Below are 20,000 nucleotides of genomic sequence, written 5' to 3' on the forward strand. Positions count from 1 at the left end.
AACAACCAATCACACACACACACACACACACACACACACACACACACACACACACACACACACCCCCACACACACACACACACACACACACACACACACACACACACACACACACACACACACACACACACACACACACCTTGAAAGAAGACTATCCTATGGATCTCCTTGTATATTGTGTGCAGAACAAGGCTGTGGGGTAGCACCATTTGCTGGGGGCACGGCAGTACCGGTGATAGCTCACCGACTCTTTGCAAAGGACACAGTGGGATCTTCAACATCCACCAATTAATGCCGGCAGACGGGATTCCTGTTACACATCCATCCGAGGGATGGCACACACATTGACGAATCGCTCTGCCTGTGAAACACCACGATGACAGTTTACAGCTGGGTCGGGATTCTAACCAAAGCTCGACAGCTTCGAGATGAGTGTGTATACCTCTCGGCAATCCTGCCAGCCATCCTATAGATAATGTCTTTCCCCACAAGTGACAGACTGAGCTAGTTGGCAGGCCTGTCCCATCTTCGATGACTTCTCAGACATTTATGTCTTTCAATATGTTGTCTTCTGCTGAATGATTTCTGATATGTATTGCATGTGAAATTGACAGGAGCACTAATTGTCAGTTCTTGTCTGGTAACAGCATTAATAGCAGCTTTGTGGTTCACTCTGTCCATCTCCACTCTCTTTTTGGTGCAGGCATCTAACTAACCCCTCTTTGTATTTGTTTATCTAAGAATCTCTTCACTGAGCAACGTGGAGCCAGCAGTCTTCATCAATAGCAAACCTCCTCAGATGTTGACTCACTTTGTCTCTCCATCGCGAGAGGGAATGTGTCATGGGGCATGTGTCCGCAATCAAAATCCGGGTTTCAAAGGGATGTGGTTGTCTTCCATCCAGGCAAGATGACCGACCCAGTGAAATGTTCTTGCGACAATAATATCTTCTACTAACACCTCCTCCATCCAAAACTCTCCTTCTGACATTACTAATACGCCATGTACGTACACACACACACACACACACACACACACACACACACACACACACACACACACACACACACACACACACACACACACACACACACACACACACACACACACACACACACACACACACACACACGTAAGACCTCGTGCTTATCACCTTAAAATACTACATCTTTACAGATGTAATCTTCTCACTGTGCATCAATTATTAGCAGTCACGTGGTTGATGTTTTCGCTTGAAACGTTTTTGGCTTTTGTCAGAAATGTATGACGTATGAGGTGAGGTGCTACGGGTGGTAATAGCACACACCATAATAGCCATACACTCAAGTCGATGTCTTGCTAAATTACATTCTGTTCATCGCACTTTTTTTACATTTGATTTTACAGATCACCAAGTTGTTTGGTGAATAATGGACAGACAGTCCTTGACTAGATTTACATAGCTTGGGCCTGTCGTGTAAAATCCTTCTATGCTGCACACGTAGACATCTATAATTATAAAAATTGTAAGTGTGTATGTCTGTGTGTGTGTCAGTGTGTCTCGTCCATAACTCCAAAACCATGACACCTCGCGGCTCAAAACTTTGCATGCATACGAAGTGAACTCCAAGGGAGTGCATGAATGAAAACTGGGTGTTCAGGTTAATTTAAACACCCCTTTTGAAGATAATTAATTAATTCCACTCGTCATGAAAAAAAACAAAATAAACCCGCTTATCCTTGGTCAGCCCGCTTTCACCTTTCAGGGGTCTTAATCCGCCATTTTGTTTCGGACTAATCAAAAAAACTTTTTTGGAATAGCGAAATCACCATTTTGTCTTGCTTTGGAACGGGTCATCACGATATCTGAGGTCACAACGAGAGTGGAGAGCATTGGCTGAGGACAGAGGGAGGTGGAGGAGTATCGTGGTCAAAGTAGGGCAGAAGCATGGTGTCATCGGACTTCACCCCTTATAAATGGAAGAGGAGGAGAAGAAGAAGGTGTGTGTGTGTGTGTGTGTGTGTCTTCTTTCGACATGGAAGCATACGGCTTTAATCATCCTACATCACGTATAATGGCATTGTGTTTGTTCAAGTAAACATGAAGTCATTGACACAGCTGAGACTAGAAACTGCTGTGACTTTAACTCATTACGTTAGAAGCAGGGTGGTGTTGACACAGACAGATGCTTTAGCAAAAGATGGGACTGTTTTCAAGCAAGATATTTTTTAATGGACATTCTCGAAGAATAATGTGTTGCTACAATGAGATTCTTGAAATTCAGTAACTTGATATCCTACAAACACTCATGTTTTCAGACTCGTATTATTGGGATTTGTATTTGGGATATATTTTGGGAGAGTGATAAAAATTTATCCAGAAAACAGTCACAGAAAATTATTTCCTTATTTTGTGCAGTTGTTCACGACCTCATGTACAGACACCACACAAGAAGACATAGTGATACTGCTTTTCCATGCTGGAAACCAAATCCTTATTCATGTACAAGGAGAAAAAGTAAAATCCAAATGAAATGTCATAGCCCCCATTGTTTTAGTAATTTTGCTGTGTGGAGTTAAAAGGCGAGCTCATATTTATGTACAACTAAAATGGCCACCAGTCTACCAGTCGGCCATCTTTGATCAGATCACAAAATATGGTGAGCGTCACGTGTATACCATCATGATCTGCGTTTGTGCCAAGATTGAACAAAAATAGGACCATGCGCGTCTGAGAAATGGTTGGGGACATATTTATGTCACAAAATGGCTGCCAGTAGGCCATATTGGATCTGATCTCGAAAAAAAATGACGATTGTTTGTAAGGCAACATTCATTATCTGTGTGCCAAGTTTGAACAACATTGTTAAATTGTTGTCTGAGAAATGGTTGAAGACATGTGCAACATCGGATTTTTTACAACTAAAATGGCCGCCATTCGGCCATCTTGGAAATGATCTCGAAACAAAATGAAGTGCTTATGTAAGCGATCATTCATTATCTGTGTGCCAAGTTTGAACAAGATCGGTAAATGCATCTCTGAGAAAAGGTTAGGGACACATTTAAGTAACAAAATGGCCGCCAGTCGGCCATCTTGGATCTGATGTTGGAAAAAAAAAAAAGATGACGTGCATATGTTTGCTTTGTGCCAAGTATGAATAAAATTGGTCCATACATGTCTGAGATATGGTTGTGGCCACACGCACACAAAAATCAAGACCAAATCCATAAGCCCCCGTTTCGGACTAAGTCCAATGCGGGCTCATGAGGGAAGAATATCCTGATACAGTGCAGATGAGGCTTTGCTAATATGGACCAGTCAATGTCATTGCAGCAGTACAGTATTTAGTTTGGGTGTGTGCGCCACATGTTGCGTCAAACAGAACATTACCAGACTCATTAGTGTAATGGTTAGCGTGTCCATGCTGAGTCTGGAAGATCAGTGGTTCAAACCCTGGCCGAGTCAAAGCAAAGTCTTTTAAAATGGTATGTGCTGCTTCCTTGTTTAACTTAACGTTCAGCGTTTAAACCTTTGAACTCTAGCGGCCGTTTTACCGGCCACCATTCAAACCCCCATATACCCGAGCGTCCGGTTTACCGGCCACTATTCAAACCTCCATATACCCGAGTGTCCGGTTTACCGGCCACTATTCAAACCTCCATATACCCGAGCGTCCGGTTTACCGACCGCTATTCAAACCTCCATATACCTGAGTGTCCGGTTTACCGGTCGCTATTCAAACCTCCATATACCCGAGTGTCCGGTTTACCGGCCGCTATTCAAACCTCCATATACCCGAGTGTCCGGTTTACCGACCGCTATTCAAACCTCCATATACCTGATTGTCCGGTTTACCGACCGCTATTCAAACCTCCATATACCTGAGTGTCCGGTTTACCGGTCGCTATTCAAACCTCCATATACCCGAGTGTCTGGTTTACCGGCCGCTATTCAAACCTCCATATACCCGAGTGTCCGGTTTACCGACCGCTATTCAAACCTCCATATACCTGATTGTCCGGTTTACCGGTCGCTATTCAAACCTCCATATACCCAAGTGGCCCGATTTTTCTCCAGGGAGTCCAGGGTGGGAGAACCGAAAATCCAAGGAGCTCAGAGTTCAAAGAGTTTAAAGGATAAGAACAAGGGGAATTCCCATAGGTTGGTATCAATGGGGAAGAGGGAATTCCTCCTCAGGAAATGCCCCAAAAGGTATCGCCATTGTTGTGATATCGCTGATACCCAGACTACCCGGGAAGTGACGGCACTTCCCCCAAGCTCAGTGGCTGTGTTTGTCTCTTCTATCAATCAATCGTATGTGTGTGTGTGCGTGCGCACATGCGCGTCCATCAACTCCACTACGAGCCTTAGATCAAGTTTTTAAAATCCCGGCTATTCTCTAATACCTGCACCTCCTCAAACAGCAATTGAGCAAATTGACTCGTCATTGTCATTCTTTATGTGGCTCCAAGGATATATTTTGATTTCGCTCTGAGAATAAGCTAATAAACCAGGGATTTGGATATAGAAATGATCAAAATACAATGTGAGCGCCACACCTGGTAATTGTATGTTTGTGTAAAACTAAATAAAAACCGGAAGGAAATCAAAATATACTTTTTAAAACGATGGTATAATGGTATAAAATAGACTAAGATGTAAAATCAAGAACCTAATATAATCATCGTGTATATAGTTTGAGAAGAATGTTTGTGTGTTTGTTTGACCTCCAAGCACAAATTAACTGCTGAATGGAGCAAATTGAAATCTGTTGTTTGTATTCATTGTGCCCAAGAGTATTAGGGGGTAAAAAGAAATCATAGCCTGGGGTTCAGGTTATGGGAGAACCCTAATTCTATGTAAATATGTATCGTATCTAGCGCCGCATGGTGGGAGTGGGTATTACAAGTCATCCCATCTAATTCTGGGTGGGAATTAACCCGTGTGTAAAGACGGGTTCTTCACTTGTTCATAAAAAAGTTGTGTTAAAACTTCAACATGGCGCTGGTTTTAAGTGACTTTCACCAAGTCCATGCCAAGTATTACTTTTGGAAAATGATATCACACTTTGAAAACAGAGAACTTGAAATTGCTTTCTATTCTGTAAAACACGAGTGAGCTGTCAACATTCAGTGAAGACGAACGACCGTAGAGGACAAATACACTAAAAATGTGTCATTTGACATCGTCCAATTTGCCGACATTCAATCATAACGATTTAAACCCGTAACACTGCCTCATGAAGACCATGTTAGAACAATTGGCCTGTCATTGTGCTCGAGAGCTAAAACAGACGTGATGACAATTGTTAACACAGGTCAATATTTCACCCTGACTTCATTTCACATTTTCAGGGAGAAATCTCCATCCCTTCCTTCCATGGGACACGAACCCATGGGGTTTATCCATGCTCTGTCAAGCTAATATATGCAATTTGGTGTCTGTCTGTCTGTCTATCTTTGTCCATGATACATTTGGTTGTTACTTATCCAATCTCGACCAAACGTAACAGGAGAACTAAGGGTCATATGATGGAGGTTGAAGCAACTTCATTCCCCCTCCCCAAGGGAGGTTTCCGCCTTGGGTGAAATGGGTGTTAAAGTGTATATCCATCCATCTTAAGATAGCTAATTGTGGCGTTTTTCCAAGGCTGCTTATAATAACAAAAGTAACTCGAAGGGCACATACCTCCACCACTTAATGCCTGATCCACGAGAACATATCGGGCCCAATACATGTTTGAAATATCATGCTATACAGTACTATATCGTTTTTGGCCCAATCTCTCAATGGTGAAGAATCACTTTAAAAAAAACACTAAATAATTCTAGTATCCAGATCGGGATTCGGATCTTCACCAAAATTGAACCAATTCGTCCTTGTGACACACCCAACATGTTGACCAAATTTCGGCTGAATCCGTCCCCAACTTTTTGAGATATCGTGCTATATATCATATTTAGCCCTATCTCTCAATGGTGAAGAATCACTTAAAATTTTCTAGGAGTCGGATCCGGATCCGGATCTTCACCCAAATCGAATCAATTCTTCCTTGTCACACACCGAGCCTGTCCACAAAGTTTCATCCGAATCAGTCCGCAACGTTTTGAGATATCGTGCTATGTATCGTTTTTGGCACTATCTCTCAATGGTAAAGTCACTTAAAAAATTCTAGTCCTCGAACTGGATCCAGATCTTCACCAAAATCTAATCAGTTCGTCCTTGTCGCACACCCAACCTGTCCACAAAATTTCATCTGGAACCGTCCACAACTTTTTGAGATATGCTGAACACAGACAAACAAACAGAGAGACAAACAGACAGAAAGGGGTGAACACCTTCACCTTCTGTGGCGGAGGTTACACACTAACGACTAGAACGGCACTTCGTAGAGAACATACCTCCATCCGGCTGAACGGTTTACATTCTGCATCCCACTGATAGTTCGGATCTGAATCCGGACGTGAACCAAAACTGAATCGGCTTGTTCTTGTTACCTTCCCAACTCATCCAACTGGTTTTGTGATAACTCGTCCACAACTTTTTGAAATAACATAATGTATGTAGTTTTTGGACCCATCTCTCAATGGTGAAGAATCTCTTTAAAAAAAAAATTATCGCATCCGGATTCAGATCTTCACCAAAACCAAATAAATTCGTCCTCGTCATCAATCCAATCTGTCCACCAAGTTTTGCCCAAATCCATCCACAACATTTTGAGACATCCTGTTCACAGACATATAGACAGGGGTAAAAACATAACTTCTGCCCACTTTCAGTGGTGGAGGTGGTAATAACAGCGTAATATTAATACTAATAATATCCCCCTCCCCAAAGAGTTTTTCTTTCCTAGACAAAGGCCGTATTAATGCAGATAAATAGCTCCTTGTCGTGCTCCGTGGGGCAAGCCTACCAGAAGTAAAAAAATATTTTAAACCACAAACATGTTTCAATACCTTTTTTAACAGTTGCTATCGCTGTTTAACACGAAACTGAAAAGGAGGAAACCAAACGTGCTTGAGGCCTGAGCCTAGATCTGCTGTAATCTACTGTATATACCCGAGAGAGGATAATAACATGACCCTTCATGTCACTCCCTTGGGGGTCGAGTGAATGCACTCGTTTTTATAGATGTTGACCATCAAGCTAGGAAGCAGCAATTACCACTTTTAAAATCATTGGTAGGACTCAGCGAGGGTCATGCTATCAGAACGATCTCGTTCATCACCAAGCCGGTTGTCAGAAGTTGATACGAGGGGCGAACAGAATGCTTGAATCATATACAGACTCCTGACATTGTGAAAAAAATCATCTCTTGAAAAGTTGTAACTCTTGAAACATAATCCTTATTTGTCAACATAATATTTGCGACGTTTTTGTACTTCTCCCGTCGGTGTTCCAGTTTGTGTAGTTTCCAAGAAAAACGATTTTTATTTTCTTGTTCTGCAAATTGGTATCTAGTTCTTTGAGAAAGGATTCACACCCCTAGACTTTTGTCACACTTTGTTGTGCTACAGACTGAATTTGAAATGTAATAGATTAAAAAAAAACAAAAACCATTGTCACCCATCTACATAAAATACCCCATCATGACAAACTGAAAACGTGTTTTTAGAATTTTTACAAATTAAATAAAAATGAAAACCTGAAATGTCTTGCGTCAATAAGTATTCAACCCCCCAGTCAATACTTTGTCGAAGAGCCTTTGGCAGCGACTACAGCTTCGAGTCTTCTTGGTACGTCTGGATCAGCTTTACACATCTGGATTCGGGGATTTTTCTCCCATTCTTCCTTGTAGATTTGCTCAAGCTCTGTCAAGTTAGTTGGGGAGCGTCGGTGAACAGCAATCTTCAAGTCTTTCCACAGATTCTCAATAGGATTCAAGTCTGGGCTTTGGCTGGGCCACTCAAGGGCTTTTACATTCTTGTTCTGAAGCCAGTCCAGTATTGCTTTGGCTGTATGCTTGGGGTCATTGTCCCAGTGGAACGTAAATCTTCGCTGCAATCTAAAGTGTTTTCTCCACAGTCTAAGGTTTGCATTCTTTTCATTTTTAATTAATTTGTAAAATTTTCTAAAAACAAAAATTCCACTTTGACATTATGGGGTATTATGGGTAGATCATTGACAAAAAAATATATATAATCTCAATCTAATCCATTTTAAGTTCAGGCTGTCACACAACAAAATGTGAAAAAGTCAAAGGGTGTGAATACTTTCTGAAAGCTCCGCATCAGAAGCAAAAAATGACCATGAGATTCAAACCGTTCTCCTCTCAGATACTGTCGGTTGTGTTCCTTGATATTTGGGAAGAGAAAGACGTCCGATGGTGCTAAGTCACAGAACAAGGTAGATGTTTTAACAACTTAAATCAAAAGTGATGCGAAGGTATCGTGAGCAGGAGAAACTGTCCTGAAGCTCGAGCTCTCAATTGTCCACGAAGTTTCGGTTTGATGCCCCCTCCAAGCAAGACAAGATCTAAATGGTGTGATTGATCACATGCCAGATAATCTACAGGGTAATACTTCATGCACCCTAAAAAACGAAGCCATCAGTTTCTTGCTGATGCTTTTGATTTGAAGTTTGGGAGGTGGAGATAGGTATGTTCTTCCTCCAAAGGGAGCGTTTTTTGGATTCTTTCTCAAAGTGATGAACCCATGTTTCATCTGCGTGGGTAATAAATGGAGATAAAATTGCCGTGACTTTTCTCAGAATCTACGTTTGTCTAAGAGAACAGTTTATTAAGCCACGAGCAAGTACTGGCAGAACATCCACGCGATATAAATTATCTTTGTAAATGTGTATCATGTAGCGCCGCCTACAGGTGTGGGAAGGAATTGCAAGTCTCTCCCATTTACAGTGCAGTATTCCTGTTCCAACGTTTTCCAGTGTAATGAGGTGTTTTAAATTATAAGTAGTAGGTATGTTTTTGCTTCATGCACGTAACCCGGGTTATTCTTCTTTGTGTATACGGAGCTGTCAATTGCCTATACACCTCCCAAATAAAGGTATGCGCCAGAAGAATGTGTTGCATGCTCGGAAAAAGATCGCCCGCAGGGCGGGTACTCGGCTCGTAGTATGTGTAATATATTTCACGTATTCGTGTGATCACAGTTCGATATGTGTGTATATACCATGTATATTATGTCGCATATAATATGTGCGAATATAACATTAAATTCTTATACATTGTGTAAGCATTCGAACCCTGCTTCCCCATCGTCTCGGGTCACTCACCTGCATTTGATTTTTCATTTTTTTTTCATTTATTTATGTTTTTATTTACGGACGCTTTCCAGCTGTTCTAAACCCCCCTCCCGGTGTGTCGGCTTCGATGTCCATCGGCCCACAAAATTTCAGCTTTCTACTTCACCCGGAAAGCACTGATCTTTAATGAGTCAATGAGTCAGTCAGCGGTTCGAAAGAGCTTTATATATTACGAGCAGGACGGGTTCATCGACGTCTCACCTCAAATGAGTGTGTATTGGAAGAAACGGGAATTCAGTGTAAATATTCAGTGTGCAGATATCACATTCGGTGGAGCTGGTAACCTTAGCGACCATGTTCCATTCCACCAGTGAAGATTTCCAATCTATGCCTGTTGTACCTCCGAAGTACTGCTTGAAAGTGAGGGTGATATTATGAAAGCTTGGCTGGGAAACAAATTTATGCATGTTTTGGGCCTACTGCCTGATGGAAGATCACCAAAGTTCTTTCCATGCCAACCGACCACCCACAGACACCAATCCCTCTCCACATCGCTTCTTCAGTCCCCAACCTGCCCCCTCTCTCAAAACTCCCCAGAGCTTTGCTTTTGGCAATTTCCATTCAGTATTTCTCACAGCATTTCATTATGGTTTTCCCATTCAGTGATCCATAGATCAGATGTTTCAGTTTCACTTTTCGACATCGGTTTCACTTTGGGATATCAGTTTCCATTGGTCATCGCAACTTGTGATGTGACGCGAATGGTGCACGAAAAACGATTTGACGAAAAACGAACAAATCATCAAAAACTATTTTGGGGGGAATCTTTTTTGATTTTCTAAAGGGTGTAGAGGGGGTCGAAAGTGGCTGAAGGGTCTTAAAAGGTAAAAAACGGGTCTAAAATATTTTAAGGGTCTTAAATGGGTCTAAATACATAAAGGGGTCGAAGGGCGAAAAAGCAAAAGCGGTCTGGTGTCCAAATGGTCTGAAATTGTCCAAAGGGTCTTAAAAGTTAGATAGACCTGAAAAGTGTTGAAAGGGTCGAAGATGGTCGATACGTCTCAAAAAGGTCTAAATGGATATTCAAGGGTCAAAGGGGTGTAAAGGGTCTAATGGGGTCGACAGGTTGTGCAGGAGTGAAGCTGTAGTAAAGAAATTACCTCATCTATCTATAATTACAGGTGTGTGTGTGTGTGTGTGTGTGTGTGTGTGTGTGTGTGTGTGTGTGTGTGTGTGTGTGTGTGTGTGTGTGTGTGTGTGTGTGTGTGTGTGTGTGTGTGTGTGTGTGTGTGTGTGACGTCGAATTACAGCAATTTTGTGGATGTAATATCTGGAAAGCCAGTCAGTATAGGTTTCAGCTCATTGTATATGGGGGAAAAGGGGAGTTAATGGGACATCCCCTGTGGCATATTGGTCAACCATATGAAGAGCCAACACTTTGGGACTTGATTACAATGGTCAAGAATAGATGAAATAGGAAGTGAATAAATGTGAGCCATGTTCCAATGCACCTGAGTTTCCCAGACAGCTCATCACCCAAATATCATGACCCGAACACCAATAATAATCATAAAATCACCTTCACCAAGCTGAGTCAGATTAATCCCAAAGGCATTAAAGGCTTATCACACAGCAAAAGCATACCCCATCTCCCTTAACATACAAGTGCACACAGTCAAATAATATACCTTTAGGAAGATGATGAAAGCTGCAATGAACACACCGATGCTCTGCAGGAGATCACCAATAACGTGAATGAAGGCAGCCCTCACACTGGGGTTTGATTCAGGTAGGGTCTCCACGGTGGTTTTCGCAGTTTTAGATGTATTGTGTGAGTGATGGTCCATTGTAAGGTGGCCCGTTTGATGGAGGGTGAAGCTCATACTGTAATGAGGAGAAAATCAAAGCGACCACAACAGTTCAAGAGCTTGATCAGTGAAGCTTCTGTAATGCTTGATAAAACCACATTTTGTAGCCAATCAGGAGCACACGATAGTAAAGTTCTGAATCACAAGTTCACGACTAAAATGAGAACGGCACTCGGGAGAGCGCATTACCTCCACCAGGTTGAACAGTTTACGTTCTGTATCCCACTGATAGGCCGGATCTGAACCAAAATCGAATCGGCTTGTTCTTGTCGTCGAACCAACTCATCCACCTAGTTTTGTCATACCTCGTCCAGAACTTTTTTGACATATCGTGCTATACATCGTTTTTGGCCCCATCTCAACAATGATGAAGAATCACTTCAAAATTAAACAAGTTCGAATTGCGAACATACCTGGGAGGTCATTCGTACACCTCTCAGGTGAGCGATAGCACGGACGACAGATAGTTTTGAAATTTGATAAGATTTTCATCGCATCAGAAAAAGAAACCAGAACACCTCGCAAGAGTGAGGCTAGTTTCGTATCATCATTTGCGACTTAATTTTGCGTTGGGCATCACCCAGCGCTTTTAAAAAATATTTTTTTTTTCAATAACTATTTTAAGAAAATGGGCCGAAAGGGCCGTTTCTTGGCCAAAAGGGCCGGAATCGCGCTTTGGGCTCAGTTAATGCCTGGGGAATGGTCTCTAGAATATACCTGTCAAGTTTGGTTCGGTTCCATTTACGAATAACTGAGAATTAACAATTTTAAAAAATTGGGCCGAAAGGGCCGTTTGTCAGCCCAAAGGGCCATAATCTCACTTTGGACTCAGTTAATGCCTGGGGAATGGTCACTAGAATATACCTGTCAAATTTGGTCCGGGTTCTTTCACGAATAACCGAGAAATAACAGTTTTAAGAAAATGGACCGAAAGGGCTGTTTCTCGGCTCAAAGGGCTGGAATCGCACTTTGGGCTCAGTTCATACCTGCGCATATGCGTCTAGTATGTGTGTCAATTTTCATCGAATAATGAAGAAATAGACGTTCAAATGAACTGTACACAAGAAAAGAGAAAACGCGAGCGGCGCTTAGACCCCGTGGGGTCTTCCACCCCACGGGGTAAAAATTCTCGAATCCAGATTCAGATCTTCAAAAAAAAAAAAAAAATCGAGTCAATTCTTCCTTGTCATACACGCAACCTGTCCACCAAATTTTGTCTGGAAACGTCCACAAAATTTTGAGATATTCTGCACACAGACAAACAGACAGGCGTGAAAACAAGCTCCGTCCACTTTCGGTGGCGGAGGTAATGAAAGGCAAAAGAAGATTAAACGACATATTCAACTTTGTCTTATTAATGGATCCAACATGAAATGGAACTCCACAGGGCATTCATTTCCAAGAATCACGATGCAAAATGGCAACGTGCAATTGTCACACCCGATACTGTCGTGAGATTTGCAAAAGTTCATCCCCTTCTTGGACAGTGCTCTGTCTGCCTTAATCGTTTCATTGTTAACTAGAAGGGCACTCGGTAGAGCGCAAACCTCCACCACGTAATGTCTGATCCATGAGAACATATCGGGCCCAATACATGTTTGAAATATCATGCTTTTTCGCACTATATCGTTTTTGGCCCGATATCTCAATGGCGAAGAATCACTTTGAAAATTAAATAATTCTCATATCCAGATCCGGATTCGGATCTTTACCAAAAGTGAATCAATTCGTCCTTGCCACACACCCAACATGTCCAACCAAGTTTCGTCCGAGTCAGTCCACAACCTTTTGAGATATCGTGCTACATATCGTTTTTGGCCAGATCTCCCAAAGGTGAAGAATTCCCTAAAAAAAAAAAAAAATCTAGTAGTCGGATCCGGATCCGAATCTTCACCAAAATCTAATCAGTTCGTCCTTGTCACACACTCAACCTGTCCACAAAATTTTCATCCAGATCCGTCCACAACTTTTTCAGATCTCATGTACACAGACAGACAAACAGAAAGGGGTGAAAACACAACCTCCTTCACCTTCGGTGGCGGAGGTAACAAGAAAAAAAAAGTTATTACTTTTGTATAGATTATATAACCATAATGGCCGAAGGGAAGGCATAATTTAATTATAATAGTTAGGCCAAAAAAAAAAAAATGTTGCATTGGCGTAACCCGCCCGACCCTAAAAATTCCGCCGACCCTACGGTTTTTTTTTTTTATCGATATCAAGTATCTTGTTGATTGCGATCGCGATCGCAAAAACCCGGAAGTGTTTCGGACAGAACCCGCTGCACACTGCGCTATGCATATGTCATAGTTTAGCTCGCTGCATGTGTGTGTGTGTGTGTGCGTGCGAAACGGCTCTGCATATCATCTGTACGAGGGAGAGATATTGCGCCTCGCTCGATCAGTACGTCGTCTGTTGTTTCCAACATGGCCGCGTACTCTATCAAGATTACTGGCATGCTTGGGCCTAAAAAACTGTTCAGCGTCTTACGAAAATGCGACAAAGATGCGAGGCTTGGAGATATCATTCAGGGAATTGCAGACGTAAATTGTGACACTGCTCCAATACTTTCCTCCGTGCAAGCGTCTAGCAGTGATGGAGGGTCCTTTTCGGACGTTTTGGCGGCGGAAAAGGTGTCTATCTTAGACGACTTCGGTTATCGCTTCGTCGTCTCTTGGGACCGCAAAAATCTGTTCGATTTAGAAGAAATTTGTCTTACCAGAGGTAAAGACATGTTTTGCATGATTTGTTAAAAAAATTACTTCAACTTGGGTGATTATTTGACTTAGAGAGGTTTGACTTCGGCAGAGTTCACTGTATTTGCTATTAAAAATGTTGATATATGTGTGAACAGCACCGAAAAGGCTATAAACCAGCATCTTGTGTATTCCCCTGGAGATGGTGCCTGAGATATCTCAGGCTTGGCAGGGGCTGATTCAGGATCTTGGGGAAAGGGGGGCTTCATCCGCCAAAGGCGAAAGGCCCGAGCCCCAGCAGGAAGTTTGGGGGGCCTCCCCCAGGGAAAAAAAAATATTTAAAGGGTCTTCATATGGGATTTCCTGGCATCTGACGATAGAATTTACACATCTTAGAGCTGTTGTCAGTGGTGTACCGTCGTACTCAGTAGACAAAGCATTGGAGGGGCAGAGTGTTGTTCGTGAACAATGCTCTGCCCCTCCAATGCTTTGTCTACCATGTACGACAGTACGCCACTGGCTGTTGTAAAAACTACAGTCAACCTTGTCTAAATCGAATCTGTTAGAACTGAAGAAATAGCTTAGATTTAAATGTGTAAAAACAAAAGAATATAAAGAGAAGAGAACTTGATAAGATCTTTGACTGAGGCGATTATTCGACTTATGCAAGTTCGATTTAAGCAAGGTTCACTGTACTAGTTTTTTTTTTGAGTGGGGGGGGGGGTCGCCGACAAAAAGGGGGGGTACTCGAGCCGAGGGAGATTTTGGGAGGGATTTATTTTAAAAAAAAATCCCTACCTACCTACCCTATTTTTCAGTGACCCGTTACGCCAATGCAACATTTTTTTTTTTGGCCTTAGCCATCTCCTAATATGTGTGTCGACTGTGTGTCTCATCCAATTACCCCAATTAGCTTCATCAGAGATGTGTTAGTGAGGTATCAACTCTTCCTTGGCTTAATCCTTATGATATTTCACTAATAAATGTGCTATATTTTCAATAACTACCCCTCTAGAAACTGTTGAGTGGACTCGTTCTGCAAGAAGCAGCCAGTGGCGGACTTGTGCGCGTTTTGGTCATTGGGTTTTGAACTCGGAGGGTTTGGCTGGAATGAAAGCCTTCGGAGGCATGACGTTGTCTGCACAATGTCACTCGGCTGATCGTGCACTGGTCGATTCATTCGGCCGCGTCTAGGCCAATGAGATTTGGACTTTTCAGATTGGAGGTTGGAGAACAGTTGGACAGAACAGCGAAGGAGTCGACGGTGGCGTTCGACATGCGAAAAGACCCCTCAGAGCTGGGAAAGCCGTGTTGTCGTCTAATCCGCAACACCCCAGAGGTTATTTGCACAAGGAGCCGACACAATCTCTCCGAGCCACGGCATGCTGGGCAGCTTCAAAAAGGATGGAACACCATCCCCATCAGTATATATGTGGACATGTTTTCTTATCATTCTCCCCCTCTTGCTGTTATTCTATCCTCATCTGTGTGTGTCTGCATATGTAATGCATGGAGTTAATTTGGGCGAGATCGTTTTTGTTTCAGGAGATAAGCGCATGTTTTTACTGCCACTGCAATTCCTTCCCTTCCTTGCTCTGGAAGTTCCTATCCTTGTTCCTTCTTCATTACACCTCGTTTTATAATTCATGCAGGTTTTCTCTTGGTTTGCAAGTCTATCCTCCCACATATTTATATTGAATGAGCGCGTGCTTTTAACGAACGTGGCACGTAGTCAAACTTGTAACAGTCATTCAAACTCCAGGCTGTTGGTGTATTTTTTTTTTTTTTTTTGCTTTTCTAATCCCTCTGGAAGTAAACTCCGCAAGCCAGCTGAGCGGTAAGGAGGCCCCATTTAAATTGAGTTAAGATTATGGAAACAAAAACGATAACAGCAACAACACGGCGTTGAAACAAATTGGCCCAAACTGTAAACACCTATTTCAAGTTTGGCCCAATTTGGATTCACGCTTGCTCTTTCAAAGTACGTGTTTATTCAAATTAAATAAACCTGAGAATCGACTCAGGAACCAAGGTACCTCTGTGGTACATGAGAGACCGTCATCCCCTGACAATAATATGAATGTTCGTGTTCCCCAGGGCTCTATGTTGGGTCCGACATTGTTCTTGTTATACAGAGGGATCTTGTTATACATCAGGCACCTCGCTGAAGCTGAGACATTGGGTGTCAGTTTTGGGTCAGTTCAATCAATCCCCACAGACAAATTTGGCATGGCAAAGGTGTCATCACAGTGGGTTCTGGACATTGTCTGGACATTTCCCGTGAGCTGTTGGACCATTTTCATGCTGAACCAGATGACTTCCTCCAGGGGATTGTCACACAGGAGATGCATGGGTTCACCACGTTGATCCTGAGATCAAGAAACAGAGCATGCAGTGGAAATACATAGGGTCTCGTCCTCTTGAACGTTTGAGGGTTAATCATCAGCTGGAAAGGTCATTGCCCGTGTGTTTTAGGATTGTGATGGTTCTGTTCTTGCATACGACAGCTTGGCTGCCCAGTGGCTATCATTTCTTGGAAGCGCGGCTGTTCCGCTGATGCCGTGCCCCTCGACCATAACACTGGTACTCATTTTGCCGACCTCGGAAGGATGACAGGCTGAGTCAACCCCACCTAGTGTTGATTCAGCTGCCAACGGGGCTTGAACTCAGGACCCTAGGATCCTAAGCCAGCCTCCCTAACCACTAAGCCAACACCAGGCTTACGTTGTGATGGTGTTATAATGGTAGACTTCTTAGAGAAGAGAAGTACTATTAACAAAGATTGGTGTTCTCATGAACTGCACTGGTTGCAGGATGCAATTAAGCAAAAGAGGTGAGGGAAACTGACCTGAGGTGTTCTGCTTCTCCAGGACATTTCTTTCCCACACATAACCCAACTTTTGGTGGCTACTGTTGCTAACTTGGGGTATGAAATTCTGCCATACCCACCCTACTCACCAAATCTAGCCCTATCTGACTTCTATTTTTTCCCTCATCTGAAAAAAGCCCTGTGGGGGAACAATTATGAGAACGACAATGCTGTGATGGCAGCTGCAGAGAACTTCCGAGAGCGGCGTGACAAGAAGTTCCACAGAATGGACATAGCCAAGCTGGAGGGCCGATGGATGAAGTGCATGTCCAGGCCAGTGCCACTCTCAATCAGGACCGAGAGATATGATAAACAGGAAATAACTGGCTCATTACTTTCAACCAAAGGAAGACTCACTTGTTGGCTGTGTCCACCTCAAGATCACCGTTTTCCAACCCTGTCTATGGATTATTTACGTTTCTAGGAACTCCCTCTCTTCCTGTTATCCGTCTGCTTGGATCGGATATCAGCTCAAACCTCAGCTGGGAAAAGTACATCTCTGGTACAGCTAAAGGAGCCTCTCAGTGCCTTGGCTGCTTATTTCGTGCTCGGTGATACCTTTATCCAGCTGCTATCTTCTATCCATACAAGTCCACTATAAGACCTGTTGTCATGGAGTATTACTGCCATATTCGGGCTCGTGCTCTGGCCTGTCACCTCTCCTTAACAAAATCCAGAGATTTGCTGGCAATCTGGTGGGACAGGCGTTGGCATCATCTCTGGAAACCTCATTCTTCATTCTGTCACTCAGTTGCTTCTTTGAGCCTTTTTTAATCAATGTTTTCAAGGAATGTGCTCCGAGGACTGAGGGTCTCTCACAGGTTGTTCCACTTGATCGTACTTTCAGTCGCTCAACACATTTGGCAGTTTCTTCCCATCCATACACTGTATCTATCCTGAGGAGTAAGATGAGGAGAGAGTCTTCGAGTTTGTTTCTATGTACTGCTTCGCTTTGGAACTGTTTACCTGCATCCTGCTTCCCAGAGTGGGCAGAGCACCCTAATTCTCTCGACGTAAATGTGTATTGTATTACACCATCTGGTGGAAACCGGTACCAGAAGTCACGATGAAATACACTGTAGACATCATAAAATGAGGGAATTAAGCCGTTTGGTAGCCAATTACAAAACAAGCAAGTTCAATTAGGAAATAATTGTGGTGGAATCGCAGTGGCGTGGAGGACACACACTTAACTCAAAACACAAATGGAATTGCCGACTTAAATATAAACCTTAATCACACAGACACACATGGGAGGACTGGAGGGAGAGGAAAAGAAAGAAGAATTTTGTACAATTTACGTATTAGAAAGGAGGTGATTACGAGTGGATTTGATTGAGATGTTTAACATAATGAAGGGTGTGCACAATATAGGTGCAGTGGAGTTTTTCAGCAAAATGGACAGTGTTCGGACCAGGGGGCATAGCTGGAGGGTAAAGAAGAGGAGAGTTATGACGGTCGTAAGGCAGGGATCTTTTGGTCAGAGAATAGTTAATGCATGGAATGGTCTCCCGAGATCGGTAGTGGCAGCAGAAATAGTAGATATGTTCAAATTGGAATTAGATAGGTACCTGGATGCATTGGAGACAGAGGGGTAAGGGGATGTTGGCTGGATTTGTGGGTAGCTTGTGTGTGGATGGGCGAGATGGCTTCTGGAGTTGGTGCAGCACAGACATGATGAGCTGAATGGCCTCCTGTTGCGCAAAAGTTTCTTGACGCAGCTCATGGTGGTCCCAGTGTGCTCGCTATGGGAACAGGGCTTGAACGCTTGTCTGGGGTGGCTTCCTGCACCCCACGACCAAACTGTTGCAACGTGGAGCGAATGACCCTTTCTTTATTGCTGTGGCACCAACCTGCTCTCCACACTGATGCTGCAAGCAACCGTTCTTTCATACATCCACAAAGAGCTTCAATTGGATTCATCCAGACGTTTGAGAATCATACAGATCATACAAATCTCCATTGGGTGCAACGATGCCGTTGAACGTTGGATTTTCAAACAAACATCAAAGTTTGAATCCAGCTGGCCAAGATGCGTCGCTGGGAATATGACATCCCACACACAGTCTCAGGCAGAACAAGTCCACTCATCGACCACTCCAATGCTTTCGAGGGGGATAGTTAAAAGAAAAGCTTATTTTCCCCAATTTATTACGCAAGATGTGCATCCATAATCCAGATAACCACTCGGATAAGGGAAAATAGATTTAATGAATCATGAAAACAGGATGGGCATGCAATAAGCAAAATGACACAGGAAAAGAGATACAGGGATGTTGACGCATTTCTATTCGACAAAAATGGGCTGACCCCTACTTACCTAGTTCTAAAAGACACCACACACATACAGGAAGAGAATAAAACACACGAACCGAGAAAGAAAACTGGAGGAGAGTAGGCTTTCCCTTAACCCCAGGGTACCGTGAGCTAGGGCTGCGTGTGATGTCCAGGCTGGTTCATCCCCACTAACCATGGCTGTGAGGTGGTGTCCTCTGAGCTCAATGGCATAACGGCACACACGCGATTTCCCACGATTGTCGGTGTGTGAAACAAATGGCGGGTGGACGTGTGGAACAGAAGCACGAAGGTGAGCTGGTTGTAAAAGCAGATGCCAGAGGTAGAGCACCAGTGGAAGCAAGAGAACGACCAGGAAGAAGAACCTCGACCGACCCTCAACCAACTCTCACGACTAACTGATGCAAGAGCAACCACACCGGTACTTATATATGCTCTGGCATGTGATGTCACAATGACTGCCCATTGGTGGTGTCTGCTCCAATAAGGGACGAGTTTTCTCTCCTCCAGTCCCGAAGATGTCAACCTCCAACTTAGATTTCTACTTTTATGTGAAAATGGGGAATTATCAAATGAAGCGGGTCAATAATCATACGTATAATGCACTCCTGCTGGACAGAATAACTTGAAAACTGGATGCTATCACGAAAAAAAACGAATCAAACTTCCGGAATATGCCAATTAATTATCTGTGTTATGGTTTAATGAAAACTCTCGTGATTATCGATGTGAGGGGATGCGTTGAAACCTCCGTGTTTGTTTGTTTTTCTGTTTGTGGGACAAAATGCATTGAAACTTAGTTGTTGGACTCGGAGTGTGCATGTAAATGTTCTCCTAAGTTTGGATGGACATCTCCAACTTGAAGTCTCTCCAACCCCCTTTGCAGCTTCCATCGGGAACAGATGTTTCCAGTACAATATAACATGTACTGGACGAGTGCAACACATTTTCTCCATAAACCATGAAACAAAATCAATTTTTTTTTACAGATTTCAGGGAAAGCATGCAACAGAAACAAATGTACGTCATTTCTTCCCTCTGTACTTTCTTCTTTAAGTGTTATCGGTGATGGAAGGGGACGGTGCACT

General features: G+C 43.0%; 1 protein-coding gene across 2 annotated transcripts in view; it reads right to left on the bottom strand.

The window, feature by feature from the left end:
• Window positions 1-20,000, bottom strand: part of LOC147013570 (proton-coupled zinc antiporter SLC30A2-like) — a 51,151-nt gene that overhangs the window by 8,872 nt on the left and 22,279 nt on the right. For both annotated transcript variants that reach the window (XM_085855481.1, XM_085855480.1), the window contains one exon: window positions 10,873-11,068. In XM_085855481.1, the coding sequence (XP_085711607.1) occupies window positions 10,873-11,068 (196 nt within the window). The remainder of the gene's footprint in view (window positions 1-10,872; window positions 11,069-20,000) is intronic.

The sequence above is a fragment of the Eptatretus burgeri genome, chromosome 14 (assembly GCF_056783735.1).
Source record: "Eptatretus burgeri isolate ZD-2024b chromosome 14, Ebu_testis_v1, whole genome shotgun sequence".
Lineage (NCBI taxonomy): Eukaryota > Metazoa > Chordata > Myxini > Myxiniformes > Myxinidae > Eptatretus > Eptatretus burgeri.